Here is a 25274-nt window from a genome sequence, read left to right as displayed (position 1 = left end):
TTAAGATTCTGATTAATGTGAAATCATAAACCTATTTTTCATGTCAGTTGTATGACTTGTAAAAGTCAAAAAATATTGACTGGAGGGGGGGTTGTATCAAGAAACAGCTTTTTTTAATATTTGTTCTTATCCCATGTATAAAAATAGTTGATAATGGAAGGAAGTCCGTTGCTTGAGTGGTAAAGCTAGGCCTTGGCTACATGGTAAAGTTTTTGGGGGAGGGATTTTTTTTTTAAGGCTGATGTGAAACGTGTTTTTTATTTTGGGGTTGTTATCAAGTTTGTTTTTATTTTGTTTGTTTTTGTATTTGTGGGCATTAAAGTAAGAAATGTGCCATATCGCTTCATAGAACATTGGTGATCCCCAAACAAATTTCACAGCCATCCTGAATTTTTTTGCTACAAGGAAGACTAAGGTGAATTTGCAGCAAACTGATTACTAAACAGTTGCAATGTCTTTAGGCCTCATTTACAAATTATATATTTAAGGCTCTGTTTATATAACAAGAATAATTGTCTAAATACAGTTCTGGGGTGTGATTGTCCCTTATACTTGGACACTACTACTTGAATGAAGAAAAGTGATGCCTTGAAAATGCTAGGGGGGAGGCAATCTGTTAAGTGCTAGGAGGACATGCCTAGATTAAAGTGTCATTCCCTAAAATAGTTTTCTATTTTCAAGGCAAGTAAAGTATTAAAAAAAAGAAAGATTAGGACACACTCATTTGTCACAATAGCGTATAAGCATAGTGTATTTTGGCAGAGACAAGTTCATTATTGGTATCTTGTTGTAGATTCTTTTAAAAGCACTAGAAACTATGTATGTCATCCGTCTTCCTTATTATGATGGATAAGTGTATAATCTGATAAATGCCAACATGTGGAACATGAGCCAATAAGATGTCAAAATATGTTTATGGCTGTTGTGTGCAATTTATAGCTCTTCCAAATGAGGCAATTTCACTTGGAGTGGTGGTTTTCTTTAACATGTTGTTTCCACAACTCAAGTTGGTGGTGTATAGGGTAAAGTAATCCATTGGATAACAAAAAAATAAATAAAAATCTAGTAACAAAATTTAGGCTCAGTAGTGGTTGGGATGGTTGTCAGCTGTCATTTATTAGACATTAATAAATGTGGTCACTTAGTTCTTGCTAGTACAACTGATTTTGTAAGGAGAGCTGCATTAAATAACTAGTGGTTTGAATGATAATTCAGGTTGCAAGTTACTCTTGGTGGTAAATATGTAAATTTTTATATTGCTCTAAAAGTTAAACACTAGCACATTCTGTCTTTCAGAAAACCTGTCTCAGTGTTGTTGCCAGATAACTTAGCATTTGCTGTGCCTACAACATCAGACAGCGGCTTTTATATTTGTGTTGGTGCACAGGCATCGAATGCGCTGCTTTATTTTTGTTCTCTTTCTATTCTTTTAGGGTGAAGGGGGTGGTCTCAAAGAGAATGCAAGTCAGATTTAAATTCATACTCCCAAGCCACCTGGCGAGTTCTTTATAGAAGGGCAGAGGCCAAAGACCAAAACTAACTACTTATCAAAATCTTCTGAATGCTTGGCCAGTTGAAAGCATAACATTGCATTCACTCACTGCAAGAAGAAATTTATCACTAGATGTTACTGTACAAGGCAATAGCAATCTTCAAAGTAAGGTTAGCCGAGTTTCTTACAAGTATGTGTCTAATTGTTCTTGTACATACACTGGGATTGTGGGCAGACCATGACAATACACCATTTTAAGCAGGAGAGGAGGAGGCAATTTACTGTTCAGGAGTGAATGAAGCACATCTAAAGTTAACAAAAGTTTCTGTCCATTAATACCAATGACTTGGACAGATGAAATTGTCTCATTGCTTCCACATGACTTGTGGTAATTGCTTTCATTTGTCTGTACCCTTTGCTGTTCCTTTTTACTCATGGCAATGAGAAATTTGAAGTTTGGGCATGAAAATTAGGCGTGTCAGTTACAGTTGCCCCAGTTGTGATCTCAAGCTTTCATGCCCTTGCTTTTATGAGTAAGTGAATTTCCTTTAGCGCTAAATACTTAATTCATGTTTTATACCTACACGCATAGTGAAGAGGCATTTAAAGTGAGGAAACATAAACTGAATAGCTCAGTTCTGTTCTTGCATTTTTAAACTGGTTATATATATAATCTTGAAATTCTACAATGCGTTAACTGTTCATATGGACATAGGCAGACCAGCAAAACACCACTTTAGAGTATACAGTTACAATTTTGGTGTTGAGCATGCTGGTAATTAATTGGCATAGCTGAGCTATTTTTAAACTTGTTAAATATATTTTACGTTAGCAGTATGTATAGTTGGTATAGGCCAGCTGTACATTGTTTGGATACCTACTGCACATTTGAAAGGGTCACTTTTTCTCTAGTAGAGGCTCACATATGGTTTGCCTAACCTCTTTTAGCAGTAGTTCAGATTCTGCTTTGTCAATGGCACTGTTGACTGTGACTTAACTGGCCTGGGTTTGCTGATTTATAATCTTTGTGGTGGTAACATTGTAGTAATTTTGTTGAAGAAAGGTGCCAGCCACATAACCTTGTAAAGTGTCTCTCTGAAAGTTTTCAGAAAATTACACTGTTCTTACAGCTGATGTCTAGTAATTGTAACTCAGTTTGGAGTTGACTGCTTGAGTACTTGCAATGAGCTTTTAAAATTAACCCATTTTTAAGAGATTTTCTTTTGTTAGAATAAAAACTGGTCTAAATTTTGTCTTGCAGTAACAATGATTTGAATACTTTTAAAGTCCATACCCTTTTGGAAATGGGCGATGTTATGTATGTAGTATAGTAGCATGCTTGGCAGTATGGAAAATGTAATCCCTCTACTGGAGAACTAAGATTCTCAGAATGGGTTTCAAAGGCAGAGAAGGGAGAAGAGTTCCTTGGTGCACAGGAAATGAGAAGTAAGACATCCAGATGCAACTCTTGAACTCAAAGGTAAACTTCAATTTTTTTTAATAAATTCACTTCAGAAATGCTGTGCTGAATAACAAATAACCAGGTTAAGATGTATTCAGTGGGCTCAAAATGACATGCCTTAGTATTGCTTGTTTATAACATCACAATCCTTGTAGAGCGCCTATATGCTGCACTGAGAAGCTGCAGGAAGGACTTCAGTTAAGGTTTAGGTGTGGCATAAATTTGGTTGGGAGGAGAGAAATTTCTGGGGGGCCAATTTCTGCTTGTTTTATTCTTTTTCTTACAATAAGTATAGTTTAGAGAATTCTAAAATACTTGGTTTCCCCTTGTGCAAATTGTCAACTTTTGTAGGATGGGCCATTCTATACAGTGACTGCATTGCTGACCACCACTTTTTCTTACAAAACACCATAACATCCCTATAGCATTTCAGATAGTCATGTGAAAAGGTAAAAAAAAAAAAGTATTTTCATCAGTCTTTTCTAGCCACTAAATTGTATTAAATAGCAAAAATGAATATCAGTTGACCAGACAATCCAGTTGTGACTACTCATTTCCCCTCCTCTTTAACCTTTTGCTTCCATACAAGCATAATAGTTGGCTCTTGGTGAGCTTGGTCATAGTGGTTCAAAATGGTTAAACATTAAAAATGCACACAAGCTGCATTAAATCCAAGAATGAGATAAATATGCATTCAGTGAAAAGGAAGATATTTAAATTTTTATACAAAATATCCTTATCTTTGAATTGCCAAATTTTACCATCAGATATCCTAAAGATCTGGTTCTATGTGGCAAATTATGCTGTGTAATGGAGACAAATTTTATGACCACTCCAAATAACTAATATCAAGAATTGTGAGTTTTCGGGTGGGTGTTAAGATTTGAAGGATGAGGGCAGGGGCTGTTTCAGCAGAACTTTTGTTCCCAAGTGCCTCAGCCACTTGGGAATTGAAGCTCCCAAATCATGTACATGTTTTCTTCTCAATCAGTCCACAAGACCTGATCCATGTCTGTATGGATCATCTTTTTTTTAATTGGTTGATTTCTGCTGTGTTTGCATAAAAGAAGCTTGCTTGCAGTCATCCTCTCCAATTCAGGTCCTTATTTTTAAAATTGTTTTTCTGACATAATTATATTTATGCTTTTTGAGTGTTAAAAATGAATATAGCAGGTATTGAATAGCTGCTGAAAGGCTTGGAACAGACTTCAAATAGCCTGATGGCTTCATTTCAGTGATTGCCAGAGGTCTTAAAATATTGTCAAGTGCATAAAGTTCTCTACTTTTCCAGTTCAGTAAACTAAGTTCAAATTTAAGCCCTCAAGTCTGAAGGGAAAAATTACTTAATTTTTCACCTGCTTTATTACATTATCACAGTTTCTTTGTACTTTGCTTTTGTGTAATTCTTAGACACCTTCACATTTAATCTAAGAACTAACTCTTCAGTATTTGGGGCTATGCAGCTCCTTGACTTTTTTTTTAACTTTAGGCATTTTTAATCAGAAAATTTATATGGTTTTATTTACTGAATACTAACTACTAGCTTGTAGTTTTGGTCAACAGCATTCACACTTAACACAGTCCAAATGGGAAACTACTTGGTGACCTCAACACTATGAAGAATGAAAAAATGGAAGTCTCTTGGCTTCCTATACAATCTTAATTTTCAGAAGCTTAAACCAGGCTCCCAAAAGCTGAATTCCATATATTCCAAGTTTCATCATAGAGTAAGAGTTGATTCACTGAACTTGCTTTATTCTCTAGTTACTGATAATTCCACTTTCCTTTTCTTATCTTCTAAGCAGTTTTACACCTTTTTATTTCCACATAAGCATACACAAGTAGGAAACTATTGATGTTCCATTACTTCTATTTCAACTTCTTAGGATAGAATTAAAGGCACCTGATTTGATATTAGAGCCTCAAATTCTTAGTAGCAAATTTAATGGACTCTTCATGTAAATGCATATAACACAAAATCAGAAGTTACGCATTGGAAAAACTAATTTAGTGCACCTATTTAGATTGCTGAACTACATGAAGAGGTGATCATGCCTCAAACAAATGAGGACTTAAAGTATTTGTTCTGAAGGGACTTTTTTTAATGTTACTTTCGTCCCATGATGGGTACAGATGACGCATGCTCGCATTTCCCTTACCAATTTTCACTTATGGTAAACAGTTAATACCGTGTTAAACATTAGGCCTTATAAATATTTGTTCCTTAAATTAAGTTAAGAAGTTGAAATTATTTTTGAATAAATTAATGGCTGCCAGAAATCAACAAATTCTTGAAAGATACGGGTTGAAAAGTGGGTCCTCTTGATGGTTGAACTGCTCAATGGTTGACAATTTACCAGAATATTTTCTAACGGGTTATAGCTGCCTTTTTAAAAGCAAATAGTTTGCAGCTGTTTATTACAGAAATGACAAAAAAGTATACAGTGCCAGCCCCTCTTGTACAATGGAGATGCTCAAAGTAAGATACTGAGACATGTATGAAATAAAGTATCTTCAGAATGCAGTTAATCACTTACTACTTTTGGGGTGGGGTTTAGTCAACATGATTAGCTCAGTTGTCCTTGTATCTTCTAGAGCAGTGTTTCTTAACCCATGGGTTGCAACCCAAAAGTGAGACTATTTCAAAGGGTCACGAGCTGTGGCAAGGCAGGAGAGTGGTGGGAAGGCACATGTCCCTTCCAGCTGGGGGAGAGCTGCATAGCTGAGCTGGCAGTACCAAGACCAGTGACCATGCTCACAAGCCTCTCCTTCTTCCTCTATCCCATGCTGGGGCCAGACTCACACTTACAGTCTGCATGAGCTGGAGCCACTGCAGCCACCGTGCTTCATCATGAGTGGGATGAGGGCAGTTGGGGGCTCCTCTGACAGGGATGGTGTGGGGGTAGGGAGCTGCAGGCTAGGAGTGAGGGACATCAGCAGGGCCAGGGGAATATGGATCTTTCCAAATGGGTCTTGGTAGGAAAAAGGCTGAGAACCACTGTTCTAGAGCATGCATTCGTCACCAAGGCCTATATGCATGCCAAGACCGGAGTTTTGTAAGGAAACCGTTTCTTATCTGAATAAGTACTTTAAAGTCCAAGGTAAACTTGCTCCTTCCTAACAAAATTCAAAGCAATCTAAATTGAATTCAGTTTTTTTTCTGACAAGTTTTAAAAACTAAAATAAAACTCAATTTTAAAATTGGCCTGGACCAGGAATACATTTTGAGTGTCTAGACTGAGGTTTAACTTTGGTTCACCAAAAGTTGGTTAACTAGTGGTAAAGCAGTATCCAAAACTACTTTAGACAAGGCCTTCAAGATCAGGATTGAATGGATACCCACAGAAGTGGCTCTTCAGTGATGGTTTGAGCATGCTTATAGCTTGTTAGATGAAGAAAGTAATCTTTGTACCAGATAAGTAGCTAAGCAGAGCTTCAGTGCTATAAAGTCCAACATCTCCCATAGTTTACTGAGGATGGGAATGACTAATGATTTAATGCTTTGGTTAGTGATTATTTTAGTCAAGAATATTTTCTGCTGTTAAAAAAAAAAAAAACAAGTACGTTAACCACACTAAGAATATTAGAAATAAAGTAAAACAATGTGAGAATTCTTCTGCGCAAAACTTTACCCTGGTTTGTCTGCATGTAACTGGGTAATAGAAAATACCATGCTTGTGTGGGCAACCATTGGCACTTACACGCATACAGGGAGGCTGCTCTGATATGCTAGATTAATCAAGTCTGCTGAAGCACATAAGTTGATGCTCTCTGGCAGCCTCGCATGTCACGTGTATTAGCAGCGCAATACGTCTCCACACTGAGAAAATAGGAGTGGTGTGCTTTGAAATAAAGCACATTCGATGTTCAGAGTGCCTTGCTGCCGTTTTCTAAGCACAGGGATGCGCTGCACTGCTGATGCACATGATGCATGGGCACTTTTAATTAGCACAGCTTGCTAATTAAAAGCACCCAGTGCTGTGTCAGCAACACATGTAAAAATGCCCTTTTTGTGGTTCCAGCTTTTGAGCTTTTGCAGTTGCCTTATTAGGTGTATATTACAGCTAGGTACAGACGTTCAGAAAATCCAAAGAAGAATCTAAGTTGCACTGTATTTTGTAAGCAGCATAGTTTAGATCGGTAGTAAACAGCCTATCCTAGTCTTCATGCTGGGGCATATTTGCCAGTTGGGGGAGGAAAGGGGAGAAGACCAAATTTTAGATCGGGTTCCACCACTCTTAACCCAGTCTGTGGGCCAAACTTTCATTCTGTTACTGGTATAGACTGGTTTCTGATCACTTACATTGGTAAAGGTGTAGTGTCTGTACCTAGCCTGAGATTTTAGCTTCCAAAACTCCAGAGAGTTTCTGAGTGTAAATGTACTGTACTCTTAAAGGCATATAAATTGGCCAAATTTAGACAGTGGTTTAATAGCAGCAGAGGTACATCCCTAACTCTCAAACCATTCCCTGCCATATTTCAAGTTGATGTCCACAGAACACAAAAGATTTTTCTGTTTGGTTTGTGGAAGGAATTGTTGCCTATGATTCAGCTTTGGGGGTACCAAAAGTCCTTTAATGGCATATTTTTGTGGATTAAGGTATGTCAGATTTTTATCTTGGTTTCCAGTGTCTTTTAGTTTAAATCGCAGTGCTTACAAAAGAAGGCAGGATCCTTTTGCTTTTAAAACGCGAATTATCCATCTCCTTAACATGTTTGGTTCTAATCAGTTGGTGGTTTGAGGTGTCTGTATTTTGTTCATTTCTATACTTGCTTTTCTTTGTATATGATTTCATTTGCCACCCTTGTGGCCTCGTTGTGCTGGTAATACCATTTGACAGTAAAGAGCACGTACTTTGATTTGGGAGTGTTAGTGCATCCAAGTACTGAGTGTATGTAGTTCAAAACTTTTATATTCCTGTAGTTGATAACATGCCTCGCAAGGTGGAGTTTTCTGTTTGTACAAATACGTTTCTTAGTGCCTTCACTTGAGAGATTTAAAAGTAATAGATATATGAATGTGATCTACTGTGTGTCCACTCAGAAATGTTTTATTTGTGCCCATTTTAAATATGAGACTTCTGTAAAGATGGCCGTGCTTCTTATGTTTGTGTTGGTTGACCATATTTAGAAACCATGATGAGCGTAACTGTCTACAGTTTTTTGCCATACTACTCTTTTGTTGCTCTTGATAACTTCGGGGATAGGAAGTTCGGTGGAAAGTCATGGAGGAGGGAGAATTGTTGGTTTGTTTGGTTTTTTTGGGGGGGAGGGGTAGTTTCGTTTCGTTTTTGTTTGTTTTTTTTTCTTTTCTTTTTTGAAGAATGAAGGAGTTAACTCCAGCATATGTTTGTATAGCTGAAACACTTTCCATTGTCAGTTATTATGTACTTGAGAAATGTTTTCCCTCTTAAGTGTTAATCTTTCAGTTGAGTAGAAAGTGGTCCCGTTCATGTAGTCTAATTTTAGGAGTTGATGTCTAGGAACTGGACTGGAAAATTGTTAACATTTTGGGTATATTTTTATCTTTACAATATTCTTTAATATGTAGTTTTCTATTTAATTTTACAAATACTGTACAGCTTTTGGCAGCCTGAGTTCTTACTTATTCTTTAAGCTAACAGTTGTCCTTGTTTAAGCTTTCCTGAAGAAAGTAACCTGCATTTAAAAAAAAATAAAATAAAATCATTGCCTGTCAACACAACTTGTGTTTTGTGACTCTTTTCATGATTAAATGTTCTGGGCTAGTTTCAGGCCTGTGGTTCTTGTTCAGGCAGCAGCCATCCTATTGTTTCCTACTTATAATCCGTTATCAGGTTACGTTCCAAGTTTCTCTGTTAGATGCTCTAGTGATTATTTGTGGCAGTCATTTTCTTGCAGAACTATGACTCTGTCTTGTATTTGGGAAATCCTAAAAGGTATTATATACATAACTCATTTACTTTTGTACCTAAATGTGAATGAACTTTGAATTTCTTAAACTTTAAGAAAAAACTACTATTCTGGTAACTAGAAGACAGATTTCTGGACCAGATTCAGTCCTGTGAAAATTAATGTTTCTATTTTTCTCCTTCAGATTAATAAAAAAAAAAAAAAAATAATTCTGGCATTCCTCTTAAGTTTAGGTTTGCACACTCTCTCAATTTTTAATGCAAACTCATTACAATTCCTACATTACATGTCTCCCCATGTGACTAGGTCCTGCCTACAGAAGAAATTGTATACTTTTTAAAAATTAATTCTCTTTTACAGATAATATCTCCCACTGCATTGTTTTTGGCTGCAAAAGTAGAAGAACAGCCGCGAAAACTTGAACACGTTATTAAAGTAGCAAATGCCTGTCTTCATCCTCAAGAGCCACAGCTGGATACAAAGAGTGATGTATGTGGAAGTGATGACTGAGCAAAGCTGTAACTGCTTAAGATATAGCTGAATTGTCATGCTATAGTCTTGATCAATATTAACTGTTTGTAGACTAGGAGAAGCTTTCATGCTTAAATCATTTCAGTCTTTGTAACTTGATAGCATATCTATCTGTGGGCTTAAAACCATGTAGTGTAACAACTTCATGACTCATGAAAATAGACTGCTTCATCTTGAACATGAATTATTGCAGTACATACAAGTAGTTTTAAAAATGGAAACTAACTGAAGGGTTATACACTTTGTAGCCTTGTATAGGCCAACCTCTTTGTAAACACAGTTTGTCATAGTTCTCCACTACAATTGCCATCTGTTTCAAGTTTTACTGGCTATTCCCATCCTAGTCTTCATGCTTGGGCTGAACTCTCTATACCGCTTTCCCCAACTACACATCCTCACATTCCCCTGTCACAGGTCCTTTCTGCTCCTCAGTATCTCCCATCTGCCACACATTAGGAGCCTCTACTTTGCCCTCATTAAGGGCTTCTGCTTATTGCCTTCCTTTCCACATTTCTTTTTTTTTTTTTTTTCTGTTTGGAAATATCATTCTGATGGTAGAGAGACCTTCCAGTACAAGGAATCCGAATCTGCTATCTTGCACTGGAAGGTGTTTTGATAACTGGTGTCATCATCCAGGGCTTTGATCTGTAAAAAAACAAAACAACAACAACAAAAAGAAAACTGAAGACATGCTTGAATCTACAGCTTTACTAGCCACATGGCACACCTTCCTGTGTCCCATTTTCCTCATTTGAGTTTTCACCAAAGTCATAGGGTTTCTCTCAGGGAAGCATGAAGATTTCTTGAAATTTGGGACTTAATTGGAGTCACCTAGAAGTTTTCACATAGCAGAAATGTATATTAGAATATAAAGACTCACAAACTTGGTCAAAAAATTGCTTAAAGAAAATGCTAGCATTTTAAGATCCAAACAAATCACCGACTTAGCGACATAACATTACAGTCTTCAACATGATCAGTCTTCACACTCTATTTACACATGCAATTAATGTGAAGAAATAAACTCTGGAGCTGTTTGCGCTGGAGTCAGTTGTTTCTGGGCACAGCATCTGCACGTGCCTGGGATGGCAGTGATGTGAGCTGGGGTTGAGTAGCCCCAGACTGGCTTTTGCTGATACGGTTTGTGCTGGTTCCAAAGGAAATAAGCCTTGACAGCAACAGCAGTTACGTTGGTATAACTGTCTACTGTGAAAGTTTTATCTTGCCTCCAATATTTTTATACCAGTATAATTACATCCCTGACATAGCTATGTTAGCAGGTAGATGCACTGTGTAACCTTAACAAGTCTCTCAAAAATCTTCTTGTTTGGAATTTTGCTAAGTACAATAAATGTCTAGCTAGGTCTTAACATTAATGTTATTTTTTACATTTCAGGCATACCTTCAGCAGGCCCAAGAGCTCGTTATACTTGAAACAATCATGCTTCAAACTTTAGGTATGTTTTTTTGATCTCTATGGGACAAGAACATCTATTACATTGACACCAATTATTTGGATACCTTTGGAAAGATTGAATACTTTGACTGAATGGTTGACACTGGTATATTAAAAGCTTCGAAACAATTCCCACATTTTCCTTGGGTAAAATTATAGTAGCATTGTAAAAGGAATCAGAACTCATGGTACAGATATCTTTTATTAGACCTAGATTTTAGCAAAAGCATTTAAGCTTCCATGACAAATATCACTTGGGTATCAAAGATATTGTTGGCACACCTTTGCAAATGCATCGGATCTTCAAATGGATTTGGCGTTAGGACAAATACTAGAACCCATCAAATTGCATACCAAGTCTATTTTGCATAGTGCTTAGTTATAGCTTTACTTTGGATTAAACTGAATTCCTTATAAGGCAGCTATGGACTTAAGTATACTTTTAATGTTTCTAAAGTTAAATGCTAGCATTGCTGTGAAGCATTCTATAAAGAAATCCAGAAAGCACAAATACAATAGTTTTAATCAGTTTTGGCAAATTTTAAATATGGACAGTTATATTTCAATTCAATATCTGGGTTCAGATTGCCTCTGTAAACTAGTATTACTCTTGTAATACATCCCCAAACCATGCTTAGAAATACCAGCTTAGTTATACAAAGTTGCATGCCGTAGCAAATGAGTTTTTTGCAGGTTTTCTCAAATTATGAGTAAAAGTTTTATATCAAGTACTTTGCCTCCTGTTATACTTGTGCCACTTCTTTACTTTCAAAATGAACATTTTGTAGTCGTAGTCAGTTAGTCCAGTTACATCAGCATGTGCTGAGTAACAGTTTGAAACGTAAGCTCTTGTATTAAATAAATCCTGTTCTCTGACCGCAAAAATGAGCATAGTTGATTTGTCATGTTAGCAGACATGAGAACGATTTAATAAAAGCTATACAATGGAGTGTATTTTCACTTTTTTTTTTTCTCCCCCCTCCCCAAATTGTGCATACAACAGAATTGTTAACAAGTCAAGGTCAGGTGGTACTGATCTAGTTCTACAAAAAAAGTGGCTGAATGAGCAAAAAAAAATTCCAACTTTTATCAGTTGTAATATAGGAGTAGCATGTTTTTAAATATTAGGTTTCAGAAAATGTAGAGTGATGCTTCTAAATGTGAATAAATCTCAATAGTTCATGAAATCCATTCTTTTTAGTTTAGCTTATTTTAGTTAACTAAAATCCAGTTCTCAGTAAAGAAGTTCATTTTTTAGAGGTGTGATACTTAATCAGAACACCACAGGAATGTCCTCTGGTTGACTTTGGGACATACTCAAAAATATTTGCACGGACACCTTCAGATGATGGGTTTAATGAGGTTCTGTAACGGTAGACATGAGGGATTGAAGATAGTTGTCCTTTTCTGAATTTTTCTAACTACAAATGTACTGTAGTTCTGAAATATATTCTTAACTTTCCAGGTTTTGAGATTACGATTGAACATCCACACACAGATGTTGTGAAATGTACGCAGTTAGTGAGAGGTCAGTGACCTTCAAGTCCTTCTACGTTTAAGACTTGAGAAGGTGATATTATAATGTGATAAAATGGTTGAAGAAATAGTTTTTATTCCTTTGTGTGAGTTGGCACAACTTTTTCCCTCAATTTTTCTGTTGCCCAAAGAATTGTTCCACATTCTCCTGATTATGAAGAGTCACCTTTAATGCAAGTGACCTGCATGATTCAGATGAAATAGTAGTCCATCAGATGGTCTGGCCCTTATTTTTTTTTTGTCACTCTCTGCATTTTAAATCTCCTGTTTCATGATTAGGTACTATCATCCTTATTTCTGTTCCTTTATTTGGTAGAGGCACAAACTGCTATATGTGGTCTCCCTTATTCAGATTGATTTATCTCTGGTAAAAGAAATCTTCTGAAAAAAAATTAAACTTTTATAAAGTCAATCATTTTGCCTTTGTAGCTGCATTGAACAAGAACATTTCTATCCACATGTGGGATGGTTGTTACACCAGAAGTTCTACCTTGTCAAAGCATTATCTATCAAGGAGTGAGCTGCTAGTTTATATTGACTGACAGGACTGTAGCTGCATGCCAGTACTTCGAGTGAAATATGATTGTTGTTCATAACATTTTTCACAGCTGTGGATTTGGAAATGCTTTACTTGGACTAATGTTAACAAGTGATAGGCTACAGTGGTTGGACAAAGGCTTTGTAACTTAGCGTGTATTTTTCAGTTAATATGTCTATATTAAAAATACAACTTAAATTTGTTCTACGGAATTTTGGTCTGGAATTGGGAATTTTTATTATTTTAATTAAAAAAAACCTGATTATATTACAAGAATGCAAAAAAAAAAAAGTGCAAGCTTCTAAAACTAGTTGTCATTTAAACACATATGTGAACTTTATGGTTCTACCTTTTCCATCTACTTTACAGTGATGGACTCCTAAAAGATGAGAAAAAACAGTTGAGGTGGTGATTTATGAATATACTTGGTGCCATTCTAGTTTTTTGCGTTTAGGATAACTTAGCTGTTACTGGCATAATTGAAATATTATGCTCTCTTGATGTAATTTTGGGTAGATCCTAGAGGTCATACACACATACACAAGCCTCACTGGAGCCAGGTGCATAGTGTTCTGCACTAGAATCTGTGTTTTCTTAGAGTTTTTTCTCATACTGGGGGGAAAGTTTTGTGTACAGGTCTGATGAATAAAATTATTGGCGGTTATTATACTTTTACCTCCTTGTAGGGATCTCCACTGTTCTACTTGGGATCATAGGAAAGTAGGGCTGGAAGGGACCTCATAGGGTCATCTAGCACGTATTAAGAACACTGATATGGAAATTGCAAGGCAGGCAGGGATGGCTGTTCAAAACAAGGCAACAGACAGTTAAGTAATTACCCTCTGCTCCACTTATAAGCACACCTAACCATTACATTGATTACTGTACATCACACATTGCAACCTTACATCAGCCTTTGAGATTTCACCCTTTCCTTATTCCCTTTAATCATGGGTCTGAACACACTGTTTCAAGAAACAGTCCTCTCCCAGCACAATTGCTACAGTAATTTTCCACCACTATTAGCACAGTGCAAAAAATAATTGTAAGGAGGTGTGTATGTGGAAGTGTGAGTGGCAGGGAGCATATGGTAATTATGGTACGGGTCATGCCAGTAGGGAGAGGGCATATACTGTTCAATAGTTTAAATTTTCCCTGCTTCCTACAGATTTGTCAGATATGCTGTGTAGCAAAAAGCTTGTTTGTCGATGGTGTAAGTTATTATATTTAAATGTATTTTTAATTTGTTTAGTGCTAGTGCTTGCCTATACAGGTATTTTGATTTTAAAAAAATACCAACTGTAAACTTCTATTTTATTAAAAACAACACCTATACTAACACCAACTATATACGCTTTATTAAATCAACACTTAAATTAAACTATACGTAGAAAGATATTGGGAAAATAAACCTGTACTAAGCACAACATGAACTGGAAGGAACACCAACTATGTGCACTTTATTACAGGACATTTTAAAAAAGCAGGTAACTGAAACCCATGTTAACTTTTGAAAAAGGCTGTTCAGGCATGAAATATAACCATATTGTACCCAGCTGCTTTTGAGAGGGACATTGCCTGCCTCTGTGGGGTGAACACTTGTCTGCAGGCAGAGCTGGCATGCTCAGCATCCACTGAGTTTGCTGGGTCGCTGCAACAGCACCTGGCCAGGGCATACAGGTGGGGAAACCAGTCACGGACAGAGTCCCAAAACTTGGGCATCCTGCACTCCTGCACACAGTTTATGTAAGCGGCATGCCCACCATCGTGGTCTTCCTCCCACCATGGGATCGCTTTCAGGAGCTGATGGCCCCAGCTCAGGAGAAACACTTGGCTGGGGTCCAAAATGTGAACAGCTTGCAGGAAGCGGACAGCCGGCTGTCTGAACCGCAGTGGAGGGGATGGGTCGTACCTGTAATATTGGTTGAGTTTTACAGCTGCTGCCTGGAAGATCTCCCATCTTCGCTGGTTTTCCTGAGGACGGCTTGACAGTTCTTGCGATGCCCTGTCCTCCACCCAGCTGATCAAGTCCATCAGTTTGTTGTATGCCTGGTGGATCACAGCCTGCCTTCCCTCCATACTATGTCAGGAACTCCATGAACCATGTGGCGTTGTCAGCAACAAATGTCACTTAATACTGAAAGTCAGCTCGCCCCTAGAAATCGCAGAGCTTCAGCAGGCACTGTGTATTGAATGCGATGTCCAGCTCGTTGCTCGCAAACTCCTGGTAGTACTGCAAGTGCTTGGTGTGGTCATGGACAATGTTGAGCCACAAGTTCCACCAGGTGAGGACAAGCTCAGGTGGCAGGGAAACCGTGGCATGCGAGTCCCCATGTTGACTGGCAGTGGAGTCCCTATAGCGAATCTTATGCCCTGGACAGTGGTTGAAAGCTTTCTTGAAGGAGGACACCAGGCTGTTCCACACACTACTAGGGAGAGAATGTGCACGTTGCAAGTGAGATGAACAATGTTGGGCAGCATTCCTTGAAGCAGGTCGGAGAAAGCCTCACACATGTATGTGGCACTGTTGGAGAGGAAGGCTGAGACCTGGTTAAAGTCAATGCCATAATTGCAAAGTACCTTCCCTAAGACATGGTGAAAAAATTGACTTGAGAGGAGGACCTAAGGCTCAGCTCGATCTGAAGTCCCTGTCAGTCCACTTCTCCGGTACAAATAAAACATGCGGCAGGTAATTGCTCTGAGGGTCGGTGGCTTCATCGGCAACAGCAGAAAAGGACTCGTACTCTGACAGGGCAGCTTCTGTAGACTCAGTGTGCAAAGTGATGACTTCAGGGAGATGGTCCTGACGCAGTTTGTTAGCACATGGAAACCTGCCAGCATTTGGCACACTTTTTTCAAATAGTCCCTGAGCTTCGGGTAATCCAGCTTCTCCAGTGGGATGTTTGCCACTGCAAAAGCCTCCACAAGGGAAAATGCTATTTCTTGCCTTACCAGCCTGCTGTATGTCATCTTCTGGAAGAGGAAGGACATGCTTGCTTGCTTTGCTTGTTTGCTTGCTTTTTCTTTTGACTGTCAGCCTTTGCAGCAGCTTTCCTTTTCATGCACACCTCTGACACCAGGTGCCAGTTGATACTGCCATTCCTAGATGCATCCAGGGTTGTGTAGTAGGTGGGGCAGAAGAGTTTGTCACTGTCTACATATAGGGTACCTGCACGGTACTGCTTGATGTGGTCTGCCACTGACATGTATTTGGCAGTCTTCAGTGGCTTCTTTGCATCCATTCATGGTCTTTGTCAGGTCTTTGCATGTTGCAGCAACCTGCCTGCAAGCATTTCTAAAGCCCTCTGGGTTTCCCAGGCTGACCCCTGACTGGCTCCTGGACTGAGCTGATGTCAGGTGCTCAGATGCCGATTTGCTCCACTCTGGCTGTTGTCCTGCCTCCCGTCTTGGGAGAAGGGGATTTTTGGCAGGCTTTTCCCTGCTCCCCCATTCTCTTCTGGAGACGGATGAGAACTTTTCCTGCCTTTTCTGTCCCCTCCCACCCCTGCTTCAGGCGATGGGCAGTCTGCCTCTTTTTGTATCTTCGCTCCCTCCCCCAGCCCTTCTAGGAAACATTCTCTCACTCCTTCCCCTCACCCCAGGCAGCTCCAGGTCCCCTGCACGCAACCCATACACTCTCCCCCCTTTCTTCCCCTCCCCCCCCCCATCTCCTCCAGGGCACGGTGTGCAGGGAGTGGATCATGCCTGTCTCACTCTTGAATACTGCTCCTCACCCACCCAGAGCCCCATAAGGAGTTTTGCTGAGTTGTTGGATGGGGCGGGTGCTGACCCAGCCTGTGACAGCTCTTCAAAACTCCCTGTGTTGCCCTTCGGGGCCCAAATAATTGCCCCGGCCTTAGATGCTTGGGTACTTTAACCTGTGACAGTGACTTCAAGTAACCTGTTCAAAAATAGCTTTAGATCTTATCTATGCGGATTGAGACCGGAGTTACCAGAGGGAAGCCCTTTTTCAGGGGGAGAATACCAAATGCCAAAGAATCTCTTAATCTAGTAGGAAGAGGCATACCAAGAACCAATGGCTGGAAGCTGAAACCAGATTAATTGAATTTGGAAATTAGGTAAAAATAAAAATATATGATTAATTGCTGGAACAATCTAAAAAAGGAAGGGCTGAATTTGGCTCAGTTTTCTGATCTAAACACTATGCTTTTTTGAAAGATACATTTTAGTCAAACTAATGTTGGTGTAAGCACAGAGGCAGTTGCATGAAATTCAGTGTCCTATGACAAGGGTGTCAAATGTGTCCTGTGCCCCAGGCCACAGGGCAGGTGGCAGGGTGAGTAGTACAGCAAGTACCTGCAGGGTGAGTGGGGCTGTCAGCACAGCTGTTGCTCCCCATCCTATATGCTGACAGGGCCCCAGATTCCCCAGCCCGCCAGTAACCTAGTGGGCTGGACTAGTGAGGAGGGGGAAGGGGCTCTGCAGGTAGTATCTGGCCTACAGGCCGTACATTTGACACCCTTGGCCTGTGATATGCTTTGAACTAGATGATTTAATGGTTCCTGTGGACTTAAACTATATGAACCTCAGAAGTTCTAGCTTTACAATATGCCTGATGCTAAAATGTTGTCGGGGGGTGGGGGGGAAGGGAAGCAGAGAGTTTGGTGTACTGAAAGAGAGGAGAGGTGAGGTGGACTCCAAGATTTGCTATTCTTATTCAGGGTGGGATATTGTCACCATTCCTTAAAACCCTAGAGGTCCTCTAAAGAGTCTGGAATTGTTGGGGCTGAAGAGGAAATTGGTGCTGTTGCGGCTAATTGGAGGATCAGAAATGAGATTTTTCTCCACCTCTTATGCTGAGATCACATTCAGTCTTTTTCAGGTTATACTATCTGCCCGGTCTAGCATTTTAACTAAATTTGGTGGAACATGAAGGCAGGAATATGGGTATATTTGTTTCCATCTCAAGGACCCCTTAAAAAAAAAAAAAAAAAAAAGAGAGAGAGAAACAAAGGAGTTGAGCTTGAGATGGGGCTTTTGTCAGTTCTCCATCTACCCTGCAATTAAAGATTCTCCTTTAATTGAACCTTGGAACACAGTTAGTTCTAGGATCGAGCTGATTATCTTGCAGGATGACAAGTATTTTGTAATGGCCGTCATCCTTACACTAGCACTATAGAAACTGCAGAGAGTCTGAAAGACTTCCAAATCACTGGTAGAATTCGTATTACTGATTTGGAGCTATGTACTGTAGTTGTATTTGGCTGAGTGTCCTGTGGAAAAGGAAGTAGATCAAAATCTATCCTTTCCTTTGCCAGAAGATGTTGTGAACAGTGCAGTTTTATATACTAGTATATGAGGCATCGTGAGAAGTTCTTAAATGTAAATTGTGCCCTCCCACTAGGACAGGTTGATCCTGTCTGTCTTAATTTTCATCTGGGGCTTCTGCAGCTTTATCTTCAAGGTCTGCTTGAGTTGACGAAGTCTAATTAAATTGTTGCATCTTGAACCCTCGTACTGGGGATTCTCCTAATTTTTCCAATATGTACCAGGGTTCAATCATAAGTCGTCTTTTCAGAGTCACTGTAACCTCTTTACTTTTTCCCAGAGGATTCAAACAGCTCTTCCTATTTCCCAGGTCTTAGTTGAGCATCTTCTCAGGACACTAGAAGTTCCTCAGCAACCTGCTGCTTTTCTGAGAATCCTTTCACAGCAAGTCTAGGAAGCTTTTATACCCTCGCTTTCCTAGGGCCACAGACAACTTAAATGGCTTTGTCTTAGCAGCAGACCAGTGATTATTTCTCTTAAAAGGACTGCCACACAGCTGCTTTCAAGATCTTCCAGTAGTATTGCACTTAAATACCCAATGTTTAATCAAAGGTTCAGACTGATAGCTCAACGTGCATCAGTTGAACTTGGGGTGCTGTTGTGATTTAATAAACTATTCATAAACCTGCCTGGGATTCATGGAAGGCACCGATCGTCAACGAGTTGTGCTGTGAGGGATTGATCACTTCTTAAGTATCAACCCCAGTCTCTATGGTGGTTTCTTCAGCAAAGGAGTAGGTAAGACGGATGTATTAAAGCAATACTGAGGATGATAGGGAATGCCATTTGGCACAAGTATTTTAAACTGGTACGCGAAGCTGAAATGTGCAGGTTTCAATATTTTTTTTTTGTTTTTTTTTTTCCCTTTTCAAATTTAGACTGCTCAGTTTTTTGTTTTGCATAATATTAATTTCTGGATTTAATTGTTAAGTTTACGTAAAATTGGCTTTTGGAAACCTGCTTTCTTCTTACTTTATCAGAAGTTATGTTATATTGATACTGCATCTTCCTTTAACTCAAACAGGTTGCATCTTTGCCAGTGAAGATGTCTTAAATTTATGCATTGAAGAAAATTATAAACACAAATTGTTGGCCTCTCTATTTTTGGTGCTGCCTTGTAAATGTCTGTCAGTATTTTCTTATAGACCTGAAAACATGGGGAGTGGGCTTGGGGAAACTAAATTGATGTGGAACTGTTAGCGATGTGGGCCAACCTAAGTGTTCAGTGGAATCCAGTAAATTGGCAGTTTATTTTCAATTGCTGTGGATTAGCAAAATGCTTGAAAACAGATCTTGTTTTTAAAGCTTTTGAAGAACTTGCCAAAGCTCTGACTTTGAAACCCATTGCTCCAATCTTTCTTTTTTCAGATTATGATAAATTTCCTGTTAAAATAGAGGTTTGTGGCAATGCTTCCTTTGACATAAGATTCAACAGTACACTTTTTCAGGTAGCACTGATTTTCAAATGGTAGTGTCAAAATAAGAATTAAATGAAGGCTGCATTCAGTCTTAAGTTAAACCCATTGTGCGTAGACACTTCATCATAATACACTCGAGTAAGCGCTCTTATTTGATTTAGCAGCATTGGGGATTTAGCAGATAAGGTCCAGACACCTATTGGCTGTGATGCCCTAAAGACAATGCTGTCAGTCTTATTTGGGATGCAGGAGTCTTGATCTATTTCATCTTATTTGTAACAAAATTGTTTTAATATAGTGGAAGTCTCAGTATAGACCTAACTGTATTCTGTGCTTATGAGTGGTCATAAGCTACTTTGAACAGTTTTGGTTGGGGATTGGGCATCTTCTGGGGCTTTAAAGGATAGGTACGGTACTAGTGTGTGGTTAAGTTTCTTCCTTAGCTACCATATGTCCTTTTTGCTAGAGAAAAGTCCTAATCTCTGGCCTGCAATACAGCATAAACAAATTATCAACCTGAATGCCATGTCGAGACCCCCCAGGTGAAAGGAAGGTTATGATAAGGAACCATTTAGGAACCAGAGTGGGGAACAAGGCATGCACAAGAGTTGGGGTGGAAAGGAAAAGAGAGATCATTACCATGGCAGTTTTAGGAGGGATAAGGTGGTGTGGAAGGGAGGCTTGCGTGGGGACCATGACAAGGACAGAGTACTTCATGTGCTGTGGGAGGGCTAATGAACTGGATGATTTGTTCCTCTCCAGTTCTAAAGTATAGCTCAGTGAGGAGGAGTAAATCCATCTTTGGTGGTAAAGGCAAAACAATTTACTTGTAAAGGCAGTTAACTTAATTTAACACTCCTCAGGTTGATTTTTCATGCATTAACTTTGGAATGAGACCTAGTTCGTGTAGCTAATCTTTCTGCTTTTCTTTCTTTCTTTCTTTTTTTTTTTTTTTTTTTTTACAGCAAGCAAGGATTTGGCACAGACATCCTATTTCATGGCTACCAACAGGTTGTTATCCTGAACCTCTTTGTTGCACTGTTGTAGCACACTATAGCTTCCTTTACTGCAGGGCCCCCTCCATGTGTCTTACCCTTGTTGCAACAGGAGACTGGGCCATCTACAGTGGTGGTACCTTTCTGTTTGCAGTGCGGTGTATTGTACAAGGGCCTTATGGCACAAAGGGGTTAAATGCACAATGAGAAGTGTAGTGGTGCTTTCTGATGACATTTTCTCGATTGTGAGTGCATAAGTCTAAAATTGGTAGCCTGAATAGCAGCTAAAGATTACAAAGAGCTAAACTTAACCTAGAAATTCGAGCATCTTGGTAAGTACAAAACTATTTCTAGTTTACACTTGTAGTTAATGGCAATTTTCTCTTATATTTAAATATGTTGACCCAGTCCTAACTTTATAAAACTGTAGTGGGCCTAAAGCAGGGGCGGGCAATTATTTTGGGTGGAGGGCCGCTTACTGAGTTTTAGCAAGCCATTGAAGGCTGCATGACAGGCAGCCAGGGACAGATAAATATTAATTTTCTAAGGGTCCCATGGGCTGGATAGAATCGCTTGGTGGGCTGCATCCAGCCTGTGGGCTGCATTTTGCTCAGCCCTGGCCTAAAGCTTACCTGACTTTTCTTTTCGGATAGAGTAGAACTAGTCAAGAAATGTTTGTTCTTTCAGAGACATCTTCAATTAATGTCTTTAAACACCCCGCCCTGCCTAGTATTTATATTATGGTTATCCAGGTAGTACTAACAAATGTGGTCCAATTAGTTTGGTACAGGAGAGAATGTGGAAGCTGATCTAAATCTTGTTTTCCAATCACTTCCACCTGTTTGCAAATAAGTTTGAGTTTCACTGTGTTAGACACTGTTCCAATTCTAGATTATGTAAGTAACATTAAAGTTCTCATTATTATTTTTGGTGGTCCTTTTTGTTTGGAATAATTTCTTATTTGAAAGAACAATGCTAAAACCAGAAAAGTTGAACCAGCATACTTGTACTGCAGCCAGCTGCAAAATTGGGATATAAATCTACTCATAGCTTCAAACTTGGGCCTGATGAAAGCTAAGCATCACAAATGTGATCAGTTGAGTTTCTAGAGAACTGTTGGCTATCTACATATAATAGTCTGACACAGAGACTGCATGATGAACTGTATTAATATGTATTGTGACGAAGTTTTATCACCCATGTTAAGTTGAATTTTGGTCCTTTTAAAGATAATGCAATTAATTAGGAAATACTATTAAAAAAAAAAACAAAAAACTGTTAATCTTGTAAGACCAAACTAACAGTTCTGTCCGACAAATGCCCCGTCCTTTCTTTGTTGAAGGCAGTAAGATTAATTTTAAGATTTATTCAGAACTTATTAACAGTTTAATTAACTGATGTTTAATTGCTGTTGTTTGATACATTCGACCTTAATAGTTGGTTTGTTTGGTTTTTCTTTTATTTTCCATGTTTGAATTCTTTGGTTCCTCATTATGAAACTTTTGCAACAGTCTGCATCTTACTACATTCTGCCTTCAGTACAAACCAACAGTGATAGCATGTGTGTGCATTCACCTGGCCTGCAAGTGGTCCAATTGGGAGATTCCTGTATCAACTGACGGAAAGCATTGGTGGGAATATGTGGATCCTTCAGTGACTCTAGAATTGCTAGATGGTAATTGGTATTGCCTTTTTATATTTTCTAAATGAGACATAGTTCTTATAACTTTGTCAGTATTATGAAATAAATATTAGCATAGCCACAGCTGTCCCAGTTTTTAATTTAAAAGAAACTTTTAAATATGTATGTTTAAATCCCACACATCTAACATGTGAGTTCTTCATTCCCACCCCAGTTTTTTTATGCCAGGAAGGAGAGCTGAAGCTATTCTATATCTCCCTCTCAGCAGCAGTATTCTTTCGGTGCATGAACTGGAATATTGTTGTAAGACCCATACTGTCGCCTCCTTGAACTGCCTTCTACCCACAAACCCATTGCTCTGCAGGACTTGGTGTTGGGGATGTACTGAGGATGAAGCCTTGCTATACAGTACTGAGATCTCATAGGGCAGCCTGAGGCTCATTTAATTCAAATCACTCTTCAGAGCTGTCTGTTGTACTAGTAGCCTCTTTAGCCTCAAGAGCAGTCCAGGGGGTCAGAAAGATAATTGAAGCCATTTCAGCCCTGCTGCCCCTGGGCTGCAAGGCCTATGCTGCTTTTAAAAGGGAGGCACAGAATTTAATCATGTTTTGAATTGCTTTCCTGAACTGGAGCCTTAAGTAGCTAGTCATACTGCAACTTCAGTCTTTGTAGAGTAGGCCACCTTTAGCAGACAGTGTACTTTATTCCTACCCAGACCTCTGGACACTAGGTAGATTACATGACTGAAATGAGATGTACTGCTAAAGTCAGTCCTGCATGTGAGAAGGGAACTGGGTTTAGTCCATATAGTTGGCTGTTTGGATGAGTGGTGTGGGATTGGTCTGCATGCCCAAATTGGGCATCAGCCCAACCCATCCCTGCATGTAGGGCCGTGTTATTCAGCCTACAGAGATCCCCCACAGGTCTGGAAATAGGGCAGTAGGGGAATGGCAATTTATGCTGCCACTGCTACCCTGCTGCAAAATTTCCAGACTCATGGACTCCTGTGGGCCAGATGATGCTCCATGGGCCAGATCTGAACATTCCTGGTGTAACCCATGGAAAGTAAACTGTATAGCCCATGGAGTCAATCCTGCAAAGGAAGAAAGATGGCTTTTTATTCCCATTAACAAAAAATGAAATGGTTGTCTAGGTAACTACCAGAAATGTTTGTTAACTTACTGTTCTGGCCCTGCTTTTTTCAACCTAACCAATTTTGTCTTGAGCTGGCCCCATGTGTCATCTTAAAATTGGATTATAAACTCCTTGTGGCAGGGATTGCCTTTTCCTGGCACAGAGGAGCCTCCGGTTTATGACCTATAGGTATTATTACAATACGAGTAATAAGTGGTTACATAATAAATGGTTGTTGATATTTGGAAAGCTCTATGTTAATTAGATTCTGCTAGGAGCCATTTTGGAATGAAAAAACAAATTCTTAACATACAATTGTGTTTTACACATCCCTGACTTGGATATGGGCTACATAGGTTTCTTGGGGCCTCCTGTTCTCTTCCCGTCACTATTTCTTTTGAATGAAAACTTAAGTGATAAAAATGAATGAATGCACTCTTAAACAGAGAATCAGGGAGACAGCTTAAAATTGTAAGGTCAACTGCCTCTGTCTCAATGGGATTTTAACTCTGAAATAACTTGGATGACAACACTAAATGTCAATACAGTTGTATTACTTATTTGCTAAGTTGTTTTTTTTTGGTTGTGTAGTTAAATTGGAAAGGCTTGCTTCATCTGTGGATCTATCACTTTTTCTGGCCAAAGCTTGGTCATATCGTACAGTAGCAGTAAGAGGAAGGAATGAATATAAACATCTGTATGTAATAGGAAAGGGAATTGGAAAAAGACCATTAGCAAAGCTTAACTTACAGTTTATTCTGCAAGGCTGTTAAGGACTCAATTTTGCAGGTCTTAAGTTGTATCTTGACTCAATACCTGATGATTTTTGGGCACTTACTTTCTAATGTTTGATAGAAAGTAGTGGATTTTGTTTGCGTCTGCTGAAGAGATGGACTTAAATTGCCTCATGGACATCTTAATTGCAAAGACTATCAAAGAAGGAATCTGAAGCAAGTTTAAGGAAGTGAATCAAGAAGCCCCTCATCCTGCATCCCCAGCATGAGAATCAGGCAGGGGACAGTCTCAGGCCCTCACAGCATGATTGGGATACAAGTAATTTTATGCCCCATCCCAAACATTGTGCATCCTGCCATGCTTGTCTGGCATGGCAGAATGTGTGATTTTTGAGATGTGGTATAACATCTTTGAGATGCCAGTCATACCATTTTTAACATCTGTTGAAGAACTTGATGTTCTTAAACAAATTTTCATGCAGAAAATATATTTAATTGCTGACATTTCAGTCTTCAAATAATGGGGATTTTTACACTGCTTACTTCTTGTGCAAGCCTTGTGGAATTCTGTTTCTGAACAGTCATCTTGCAGTACCAAAAAGACATTCCAACATGCTCCTCTTAATGTATGAATTCACAGAACTGGAAGTTGGTTGGAGAAAGCAGTGCTAGTTCCGCTGTTCCCTGTAGCTTTGAGCTCCAAGTATGTTTCCTATATATTCACATTCAGTGCAATTCATAGTGCTGCATAGTTGTGTGCTGCTAATCAATAAAGTTGGTAAAGGTTTAAAATGTTGTTACTGATTCAGTAGGAAACACGGCTTTTGGTTTTCTTCTCAGAGCTAACACATGAGTTTCTGCAAATACTGGAGAAAACACCTAGCAGGCTGAAAAGAATTCGGAATTGGAGGGTAAGAACTTGCCTTATGACAAACTATATAGGCAACTGAACTACCACAAAGCTAAATAAACTTCTGCCACACCTCCTTAACCTTCCCCAACTGTATATTCACAACTGTTCATTCTTGTATTTAATTAAAATAAAAAATCAGGATATCCAGTGTATGGCCATTGTTGAGGTATACTTTGTATATCTTAAGTCAGGGTTGTCCACATCCTAAGCCTCCTGGGATCACACCAGCAGGGCCTGTGTGC

At 39.1% G+C, this 25274-nt stretch overlaps 1 protein-coding gene across 8 annotated transcripts in view; it reads left to right on the top strand.

Moving 5' to 3' along the window:
- CCNT2 (cyclin T2) overlaps window positions 1-25274 on the top strand; it is a 36730-nt gene that overhangs the window by 4236 nt on the left and 7220 nt on the right. For 3 of the 8 annotated variants that reach the window (XR_016442110.1, XM_090045868.1, XM_090045870.1), the window contains exons 3-8: window positions 9207-9335; window positions 10774-10834; window positions 12299-12361; window positions 20580-20625; window positions 22121-22284; window positions 24960-25030. Coding sequence is in view for 6 of the 8 variants with exons in the window: in XM_090045868.1 (XP_089901994.1) it covers window positions 9207-9335; window positions 10774-10834; window positions 12299-12361; window positions 20580-20625; window positions 22121-22284; window positions 24960-25030 (534 nt within the window). In the remaining 2 variants the exon portion in view is untranslated. Of the gene's footprint in view, window positions 1-322; window positions 2973-9206; window positions 9336-10773; window positions 10835-12298; window positions 12362-20579; window positions 20942-22120; window positions 22285-24959; window positions 25031-25274 lie in introns of those variants that run through there. The other 5 variants (XM_090045873.1, XM_090045872.1, XM_090045871.1 and 2 more) reach the window with 5 other exon arrangements.

This window comes from Crocodylus siamensis, chromosome 4, assembly GCF_052110815.1.
Source record: "Crocodylus siamensis isolate JL-2025a chromosome 4, ASM5211081v1, whole genome shotgun sequence".
Taxonomy (NCBI): domain Eukaryota; kingdom Metazoa; phylum Chordata; order Crocodylia; family Crocodylidae; genus Crocodylus; species Crocodylus siamensis.
This window is presented reverse-complemented; position numbering and strand designations above follow the sequence as displayed.